We start from the raw sequence: 10,544 nt of genomic DNA, 5'->3' as shown, positions 1-10,544 counted from the left end.
TTTTTTTTTTTTTTTTACATACAGGTATAACAGAATAGCTTTAGTGTTTTGGTTTTTTTTAAACTTGAGTTTGAACTTATAAAAAAATGCAGCAAGATAATAAAAAAACAAAAACAAAAAAAACACACTATATCGGATTCATATCGTATCGGCAGATATCCAAATTTATGATACCGGTATCGGACATAAAAAAAGTGGTATCGTGCCATCTCTAGACGACATATACCATCATGGTTTAGGCACCTGACATCTCACTGCACTGTCTTTTGTAATGAGATTAAGGGTTTCCTTTCCATAACTTTCCATGTTGGCTCTGTTTGCTGCAAAGTCCAAGAACAGTGCTCAGTCTGTTAGCTGCTTTCCGGTTCTTTCATATGAGATTTTCAGTTGCCAGATGTAGTTTTCCTTAATATATTCCTTAATGGCAGGGATAAACAAATTGCAAAACAGCTTTAAAACTAAGAATGCACTGATTCAACTGGGAGGAATCCCGTCCTTCTAAATTTGAATAACACCAGAGGTAATGATTAACTTAAAAGGCAGAGGACAGCTACATGTCCTGTGTCTATCCTGGGACAAGATGTGGAGGAGTAGTAGAAGTACCTGATGCTCAAAAGCTTCAGCATCCAACTTACACATACTCTAAATGCACACTCACCCTGCTCTCCTCCAGACTGTCAAAAGGCCCAGGTGGATCATCGAGACACAGAAACTCTCTCACCGGCAGGCTGTCAAGAGCAATAAATGATGTAAGATTAGAAAGATTAGAAAACGGGTCAGCTCACACTGATATCAGTTATCTTTTTAGCTATGCATGTATTTTCCACATTGCTCTGATGCAGCCAACACAAACTAAGAGTTACGGCAAGGTTTGTCTGCAATAATGACCCAGCATGACATAAAATATGGCCCAGTAACATTTTTATTATTAAACATAATAGGCTCATACCAGTTGGCGATGTCCTTGTGTGCAACCAAGTTTTGCAAAAAAGCTTGCAGTCCTAACTGTCTGTCTTCCAGGAAGTTGCTGTCATAGTTGTCTTTGAACCAGCGCTTAGGAGGCAGTGAGAGGCGGAAGCCTGGAAACGTCTCCTTCAGCTGGAACAAATACACACAGACACACACAGTGAATGATTGCCCTTACATTCAGCTACAGGCTGTAGGGGCAAAGACAGTCATGTAAGGGCCGTGTAGACATCATGCAGAGATAAAAGTAATAAAGTTGGTGGCGGGCCAAGAAAAACGCTTCCAGCCCACAAAGCAAACACACTCTTCGTCTAGATTTTGTGCTCGGATCAAACCTGCATCCAAACAAAAGAGCACAGGTCTGCTTTCTGATCTATATACCTTACTAAATAACCAAATCACAGAAATGTCATAATCAAAAATGTCTTTCATAATAGTCTGTCATCAGATTGTCACATTTTTATTTCACGTGCATTCAAGATACAACCATACATCCAAAAACACTTAAAAAAATAAATAAATAAAAATTTCAAAATGAGCTTTAAATCTCATGAGCTTTTTTAATCACACAGGTGAAAGTCCAGATTAGTGTTCTGCGCTATGCTGGTGTCATATTACAGACTTCATGCATTTTTGGTGCAACTACACATTTCTTAATGTGTTACTTAGCACTGTGTTAAATCCAACATGAATTCTTTCTTGTAGTAAACTTGGCTTCATTCAGCAGAAATGCTTTCCTCACAAACTGTTCCCATGGTCACGGGTGGTGAGACGTACCTCTATTAATAAACCTATTATTCCAGCTTCATTCTGAGCTTAAGCTTTGATAGGATATATGCAAAGTGTTTACATGCAAAACCAGACTGTTTGTAAAATGTTCATAGCTGCATAGTGAGTAGGAGGCTGGAAGAGTTTTACATGAAAACTTGTTGTGTGAGGTTTAATATAGCCTGGACACAATAGGTATGTATACAAGTGTGACTGTCTGAAACATTAGTATACAAATAGAAAGCACATGGGTTTTGCTGTGGTTACGCAAGGTGTTTCCCATACATGTTGCCAGGTTGGTATTTCTGAGGCTAGAAGATTCGACCGGCCTCATTTCTGTCAGCTGTTTATTTACTTTCCGGCTCTTTGAAAAGTTGCACCAAAATGTTGAGAAAAAGCACCGAGTTTTTTAAATGGACTAACAATGAAGTGGAGTTGTTGCTGCGAGTAACACAAAAGTACAAAGTTGCAAAAGCGAGTGAGAATTAAAGAATTTGAAAAAGCTATCTGGATATATCTTTATATATCTTTAATAGGGCTGTCAAAATTGAGAGCAAACAAAACAACTGCTGTATAATCAGGGGTGCACATAAGTGGTCCGCAGGTGCGCTGTCAAAATAAAAGACGCGAACCAGATAAGTTACAACGTGCGTTTGCGTACATAAGATTTTCTGGAGGAGGACAGACATTTGTTTAGAACTCTTTGTTTAATTGGTCACATGACTGCATCATATGACTAAGATGCGTCTCCGTTTTTGCTGTCAACACTGCGATGCGAAAACACTGTTTTGAAATGTATGCGTTCTCGAGAGCGTTTTGAAAACGCTGCCTCAGTGTGGACGGGAGGCCAAAATGGAGAGAAAACGATGCATTAGTGTGGACGTAGCCTGAGATCCTCACTGTCACCTAGGACTGCCTACTTTCTTTGGAGCATAGAACGGTTTCTATAAAAGGTTCTGCCTATTGATTTCAAGAAAAATGACAACATGTTGCCAAATGTTTCTGCTGAATAAACATACAACCTCACTGTATCGTGCTAAAGTCCCTCTATTGAAGTCAAAGAGCATTCAACATTTAGGACAAGTCTGGTGATATTTTTGACTGTATGTAGAGAGGTTTAGGAGACATTGTGTTAATATGTGTTAATATGTTAATATGTCCTCCTCCTCCTCCTACCTGGAGGAGATTAGGAACCTGGAGACCTGGTGTCAGGAGAATAACCTCCTCCTAAAGATCAGCAAGACTAAGGAGCTGATCGTGGACTTCACTACAAAGCAGGCGAGGAATTACAAACCCCTCATCATCAGTGGCACGCCAGTGGAGAGAGTGGACAGTTTCCGATACCTGGGTGTCCACATCACTCAGGACCTGTCATGGTCCTGCCACATCAACACCCTGGTTAAGAAAGCCCGTCAGCGTCTCTTCTTCCTCAGAAGACTTAGAGACTTCCATCTGCCACTGAAGGTGCTCAAGAACTTCTACTCCTGCACCATCGAGAGCGTCCTGACGTCAAACATCTGCACCTGGTTTGGGAACAGCACCAAGCAGGACAGACGAGATCTGCAAAGAGCGGTGCGCTCGGCAGAACGCATCATTCAATCAGAGCTCCCTGACCTGCTGTCCATCTACACCAAGCGGTGCAAGTCCAAAGCTAGGAAGATTATGATGGACCTCTCCCATCCCAACAATGGACTCTTCTCACTGTTGAGGTCTGGGAAGCGCTTCCGCTCCCTTAAGGCCAAAACAGAGAGAATGAGGAGGAGCTTCTTCCCCCAGGCTATTCGGGCCCTGAACCAGGTGTAGGACTGGACTCTCCCAAACACGTCACTATAAGACTGGACTCTCACACACGTCACCACACGCACCACCACACATTTCCTATAATCCTATAATTCCTATAATTTATAATCCTTATCTTTATAATCTCTTCTGCTATTTGCACATTCTTTACTGTAAATTCCTAAGTTAATTTGTAAATTTTTGTAGTAAATTGTAAATATTGTAAAACTTTTCTTCTGTCATTTAATGGTCGGGCATTGTACAGCTACAAGCATTTCACCCCCATGTCATACTGTGTATGACATGGGGGTGTGTGTGTGACAAATAAAATTTGAATTTGAATTTGAATATGTGGTCCCAGTGTCAATTTACTCAGAGGGAGGTGGCCTGGGGTGTGTAAACATGTATGCAAACCTGTCTGCTTTCACCATGCAATTAAACTTCACAGTGAAGCGATGCTGACTGAGGTCTGAACCTCAAAATAATGTTTGTGATGAACCACCCTGTACAGAGTCAGTGCTCTATTATACAAACCATACTATACAGATCATGCTAGGTATTTCTGCCTCGTATTTGCTGGTCCCTCTGAAGCGTTCACTCACGGCAGCCAAGTACTCTCATCCCTGTAACCTTTCCAAGGTAGAGCTAAAAAATTAAATCCTAACAGAATAATCAAAACACACTTCATACTGACAGATTTCCAAACTGTGATCAGTCTCATTGATACAAACATGTTCTCAATGAGACATCCACTGATGATTACTGTGAGCTGCTTTTAATAGGCTTAAATTCTTCAAACCTTACACCTTTTACATGATTTCTCCATCCATATAGTATTCTCATATAATAGTATGTCTCCTCTGTTAACTGTGATTATATACTCTGAAAACCACAAGAGACCAGAGCTCCTAGTTGGCTCAGGCCCGCTGGCTGTTTGGGAACAGTAGGCTTCTTTGTGTAGCTCGAATCATGTTCACTGAGCATTCAACAACTAAAGAAAGCTTGCTGAAAGCAGAGGGATTGATAGTCGAAACCAGTTGCTTCAGTTGTGGCAGGATTATAATAAGGTTTACCCTCATGTAGTTTTCCAGTTTGGGACGGCTCATTTAATCCCATGCACAGACAACACACCCAAACACACCTTGTCATTGAGTCTTGAGAAGTCAGCGTATCTTCTGAAAACAACCCAGCTCTCATCTAGAGTCTTTCTCACCAGGATCTTATACACCTGCAGTAGAGAAGGCAGATGTTAATAACTGCTCACCATGTTTGCTTTAGTGTTTAGTCACTAATAAATACAGACTAAATGTAGCACAGACAGCGGTTGCCATGCTAACTAATTTTCTGGATTCCTACCGTGAACTTGGCCCTCTCCTCCATGACCTCATACCCCAGCACAGTGGGGGTGATAGGCCTCTCCTCAGCTTGCTGGCTACCACTAGGATCCGATATAGACCGCGGACAGCTCGAGTATTCGACAGATGGTTCCAGAGTCCCGTTCAACTTAGCCCGTGTCACAGGGCTCTGAAGGGGTGGGGGCGTTCGGCTGCGGCCACCCCTGTCCGCACAGCGAGACTGATGTTGGGAATCTAATTCTCTGCATCCGACTCCCCCATGTTCCTCCCCAGCCATCCTGGCGATTGAAGACGAAGACTCTGAGCTGCTGGAGACACTTCCTAGCGATGAAGCTCGCTGCGCCCGTCTCAGCTTGTTGCTACCACGGGACAAGGCTCTGTCCATGGGCACAGGAACAGGCACAAAAGGTGATGCCATCTTCCTGAGTTGTGTACTCCTGCCACACCACCATAGAAGTCAATAAAGCTTTTCACACCAAGCTTGTCTTGGTACAGTAGTGTTGTGTGAGGATGAAGTCTAGCAGCAATGCTGAGCCTGAAGGGCTGACATTGAAGACTCTATAGAAAAACAACAACAACAGGAGTTATTAGGTGTAACATTATATGGAGGATCATTACACTGCCTCTAAATAATCTGTATTTAAAACCTAATCTACTTAATTCGCCCTGAGTCTACATAAATGTGGCACAATCTGTCAAGTACCTCACAAACCCAGGGCACGTGAATTATTGACACGAGCCCCATATGATTTATAATTTATGAATTTGTGTATTATGTGTAAAATTCATTACGGTAAAAGCCTGTAAAGATTAGATTCACATGTCAACTTGAATGAAACAGAGCTGCATGTTGGTTTTCATGAAAGAGAGAGGCCAGAGAAATCAGCAGCTACCTGTCTATTTTGTTCGTGTTAATTCAGCTTCAGAGCTGCTCAGAAACCAGTCAATCCACTCCATAGGAGTACAAATGAAGAGCGTTTAAGAATACTACTGACGTACTCGTAATGGGAATATACGCTGTAAAAATATAGCGATTATAAATAAAATCTGGCAGGCAAAAGTGGGGAAAAAATAACTCAGCAGCAGAAAGAGGATGAAAGGATAGATGTAAGAAGTAAACACAATGAGACATGTCATTTATGGCTCTCACTAATTGACAAGGTCCTGCTGCTATTTTGGTGAAACACGGCGAAAACTCTGGGACGGCAGCCAGCGTTACAACAAAACACGGGCTTTCTAATGTAATTGCCCTGCTTCGTAAACATAAATGCCATTTTTAGACCAAGTCGCTAACGATTTAGCTACCCTCTATGTTATTTTAGCAAGCAAGCTAACCGCATTGACTACGATTCACGACGTCCTTTCTGAGCTCTGAGAACTTCATTAACAAAACATGGTCGTGTAATAGTGTTAACCCGCCTTTCAGTTTAGAGAACTACTATCAGAAAACCACAAGAGTACAGTTTATAAAACGTTACCGTTCTCACCGTCAAAGTTAGCTACACTTTAACATGAGCTAACACTAGTTAGTTTCACTACAATACAAAGTACGCTAACAACAATTTTACTGATATAATAGCTGTTTACAACAACAATTGAATGCCGAATGCAGCAAGAATTACCAATACTGCGTCGGATATCTGTTTTTATTCTCCTGGTAGCATTTTTCCCAATAATAAACAAACCAACAGTTAAATAGCCCGGTTTTAAACCGTGTTTGGTGCGTCCCCCATCCCACTGAAAGAACCGGGCATGTATCACATTACATTCAGGTTAGCTAGCGAGCTAAGACGGAGAGCATGTGTGGGCAAAGCTAAGATGACCCCGAGTGAAAAGGTCTTTCGCTTACCGTAGGAGTCCAGATATCCTTCTCTGTCCGAAAATATGTTTACTACAGACATAGAGCCAAATGTGTAGTTGCCCCGTTGCTGTTTACCCGCCGCCGTATCTCCTCCCTCTGTGTTTTCATGTTAGCATGCTGGAACTCTGACCACAATGACGGCAGTACCTTTGCATAACCAGTAGAGTGCGCAGTAACACGCTTAATACTATATAGAAAATGTAATTCCTCAGCAAAAAAGTAGACACAAGACTTAAAGGGATTTGAAACAGGTACTATCAGAAAACACACACAGACACACACACAAAGGTTTTAGGCAGGTAGGAAAAATGCTGTAAACAAGGAATGCTTTGTGTTAATCATTTATTTTCATCAATCAACAAAATGCAGTGAATGAACAAACGAGAAATCTAAATCAGCTCAATATTTGGTGTGACCAACCTTTGCCTTCGAAACAGTATCAGTTCTTCTAGGTACACTTGCACACATCTTTTGAAGGAACTCGGCTGGTAGGTTGTTCCAAACGTCCTGCAGAACTAACCACAGATCTTCCGTAGATGTAGGCTTCCTCACATCCCTCTGTCTCTTCATGTAATCCCAGACACACTTGATGATGTTGAGATCAGGGCTCTGTGGGGGCCAGACCAGTACTTGTTCTTCTTCTTTACACTGAGGATAGTTCTTAATGGCTTTGGCTGTATGTTAGGGTCATTGTCCTGCTGCAGAATACATTTTGGACCAATAAACAATCATTTATATTTCTGAAAGCATTCTCCCTCCCTCCCTCCCTCCCCCTCCGTGTGTGTGTGTCAATAATTTAAACCTGTGAAGAATCATTCCATAGAAATACCTGATTCCTGGAACGAGCTGAATGACCACATGGTTGTTTTTTCAATGTCATTGAACGTGCCACATAGGTTGACACAGAGAATGAACTCTCCAAGTCCACTTTGACTTATCATGTAGCAAAATCACACACACACACAACACACACACACACTCACACACACACACACACACACACACACACACACACACACAAACTTATTTTTCTAAAGCTTGCACCATAACAGATTATGTTATGCAAATCAGTGTGGTTGGTTATGGGTAAGGATGTTTTTGAATTCTGAAATAAGTCAGAGTACTGTGGTGAATAACCGCAAAGACATTTTGCACTTTGTCATTTTTGTCATCATGTAGTAGAGGGAGAAAAAAAATGTGTGCAAATATGGTTTAGAATACATCAAACATTATCCAAATATTTTCAGTGTAAATGGACAAAAGAGTCCTTTCAAATGGCACCTACTGGAGCGCTTCCAGTCTTTCTTCTTCTTTTTTTTTGGATCAGTCATTCTGTGATTAATTTAAACGAGGAAAATTTTAAAGAGCTTCCCTTTCAATGTCTTCTTTAGTAATGATCTCTTTGTATGATTGGTCATCACGCACCTACCCACCAGACAGACTCCTGCATGTGGAAAATGTGACTCATTTGCACAGTATCTCAAACACACCTCACATATAAACATTGTAAACAAAGAACAATTTGTATGGAGCTGCTTCTAAAGATTATTAAATAAACTATCAACTATTACTTGCACTTTGTCTTCTTCTTAGCATCCATTTATCCATCCATCCCTTTTCTGTATGAGTTTTTTCTTTTCAGGGTAACTTGAGGAAACGGGTCCAAGACACACCCATTGGCACTAGATGTGCACCCATCAGGGTGGGTGCATGTTTCACTAATGGGTGTGAGCTCTTAATCATTTCTCAAGCTGAAGCCACCTACATGAGCCTGGGTGTGTCAGAGAAGGCTTAAAAACTGCGTCATTTAACTGAAACAGTCTGGATCATTCCTTGAGTCAGAGGAAGATTTTATGTCAGTAAGTAGAGGATGTCAATCATTGTTACTGGAGCGTGAGGATAAGAAAGGTAACAGAGAAAGGTAACGGTCAGACTTTACGCGACTAACAGCTCTTCTTTCATACCTTCTGATACAGTTTATCGGGACCAACAGAGATTTAAAGGTAAGTGAAGAGATCATGAGGAAAATAAGTTTTGTCCAAAGTCATTGACAAAAACTTTGGGAATGGTGCAAATTTTGTGTTTCATACATGTTCCCTTTTTATTCAGCTTATTCTCTACATGTTTCTGATGGAGAATCATAAACATTTCATAAGTTTCTTTTATTGGGAAACAAATCAAATGTGACCCTTCTTATCTTCTGAAATTCTTCCTGGCACAAGCGTCTGGGCTATATCCTGACTGATGAGGACCCATCCCTGCCTCATCACTGCACTTTTAAGGATTGATCATAGATTATAGATCAGACTAAGATCTAAAGAGTTTCCTGGATCCAAAATATTAATTTGATTATCTCCAAGCTGCATTGTTATCACTTTGCCTTTTGGCTTCATCACATTGGAAAACACACAGATTGCCACCAAATTGCTCCTGGATTGTTGGTTTTTGAGGACATTCCTTAAACAGATCACAATCAGGCAGGATTTTGCCCAGAAGCTAAAATTCAGGATACCAGGAAGAAATGCAGAATTTATAAAGAAGTGTCTGTTCTTTAAATGCTGTGCATACATTTGCTGTAAGTCTTTGAACTTTATTAAAAGCTTGATTGTTTATTACTATATAAAAAATAGTGGCAGAAAAAAGTGGCAACCTGTATCAACACGTTGATATATGACATCAGTTTAATATTTATTTATTTATTTATTTATTTTTAGATACAATGGCATCATCAGTCCCTGTATCCAAAGCTAGCACTGCCTTCTCTCTGGCTATGCTCAAAACGTTGAGTGAGGAGGACAGCACTGGAAACATCTTCTACTCTGGTCTCAGCGTCTCTGCAGCCCTCGCCATGCTGATGCTGGGGGCGAGGGGCACCACAGCCACACAGATGTCAGAGGTAGAATATGCACATGTTGTGAAATACATACATGTTGTGGCACCCATTGGGATCAGAGCGTCTGCTTTCAAATATTATGGGAAGTGTGTGTGAATCTGTCTCATCAAGATAAAAAGAGGAAGGTGTGGTTTCAGGTGTTCGGGTAACTGAGTGCACAGTACAGTGATGTATGAAGGATTTAAAGGAGAGTAAAAGCAGGTTATTTTGTATTGAAAGGAGATAATAATAGGAGATCACAAATATATTTTAATACATTTTTATAATGGGGATAATGGGAAGGTTTGAGGAGGGTTTCTAGTGGAATTTTTTTTAACCCAGCAGGCAGAGTGGGGTGTGACAGGAGAAAGTGTCTGTGCAGGCATTCATTACTCACTTGGTTTCCCAGTGTCAGCAAAACAGGTAGGGAATGCTTGTGTTGGCTGAGGTTCAGGAAAGGAATAATGAATTCCACTGCACTGTGAAGCATGACATCAAACAGGAGACTTTGAATTTCAGTCAGGACAAGTTCCCGATTAGCTACTGGAATTAGACAAGAACAAGCCCAGGCAGGCTTTTTTTCCCCTGTTAGTGTTTGCGACTTAAACACAAGTTGATATGGACAAAAAAATTGACAAACATAAAATATAATTGTTAACTTCTCAACCAAAGTTGTTAAACTATAATACATTTTCAACCTTTATGTTTTTTACTGTGTAAATGACAAAAATGATCAGCCCTTACCCTGCCCTGCTTTACACTACGTCCCATTTTTCTTTTTCATATTTTTATTGAGAGACAAGTGTACAGTGGTTTACAATGACAATACAATCTGTTCCCCCTCACATATTTTTTTAGTTCTTCTTACATGAACAGATACGATAACACACACACACACACACACACACACACACACACACACACACACACACACACACACACA

At 40.8% G+C, this 10,544-nt stretch overlaps 1 protein-coding gene across 4 annotated transcripts in view; it reads right to left on the bottom strand.

Annotated features, from left to right (window-relative positions):
- Positions 1 to 6,873, bottom strand: part of snx16 (sorting nexin 16) — an 11,480-nt gene extending 4,607 nt beyond the window's left edge. For all 4 annotated transcript variants that reach the window (XM_005752366.1, XM_005752369.1, XM_005752368.1 and 1 more), the window contains exons 1-5: positions 6,718 to 6,873; positions 4,870 to 5,426; positions 4,655 to 4,741; positions 950 to 1,098; positions 659 to 728 (exon numbers count right to left, since the gene is read on the bottom strand). In XM_005752366.1, coding sequence (XP_005752423.1) covers positions 659 to 728; positions 950 to 1,098; positions 4,655 to 4,741; positions 4,870 to 5,286 — 723 coding nt within the window. In that variant the 5' untranslated portion in view covers positions 5,287 to 5,426; positions 6,718 to 6,873. The remainder of the gene's footprint in view (positions 1 to 658; positions 729 to 949; positions 1,099 to 4,654; positions 4,742 to 4,869; positions 5,427 to 6,717) is intronic.
- Positions 6,874 to 10,544: the final 3,671 nt, after the last annotated feature.

The sequence above is a fragment of the Pundamilia nyererei genome, unplaced genomic scaffold (genome assembly GCF_000239375.1).
Source record: "Pundamilia nyererei isolate P.nyererei 1_Seehausen unplaced genomic scaffold, PunNye1.0 scaffold00355, whole genome shotgun sequence".
Taxonomy (NCBI): Eukaryota; Metazoa; Chordata; class Actinopteri; order Cichliformes; family Cichlidae; genus Pundamilia; species Pundamilia nyererei.
The sequence above is the reverse complement of the archived record's forward strand: the minus strand, read 5'-3'. Positions and strand labels throughout refer to the sequence as shown.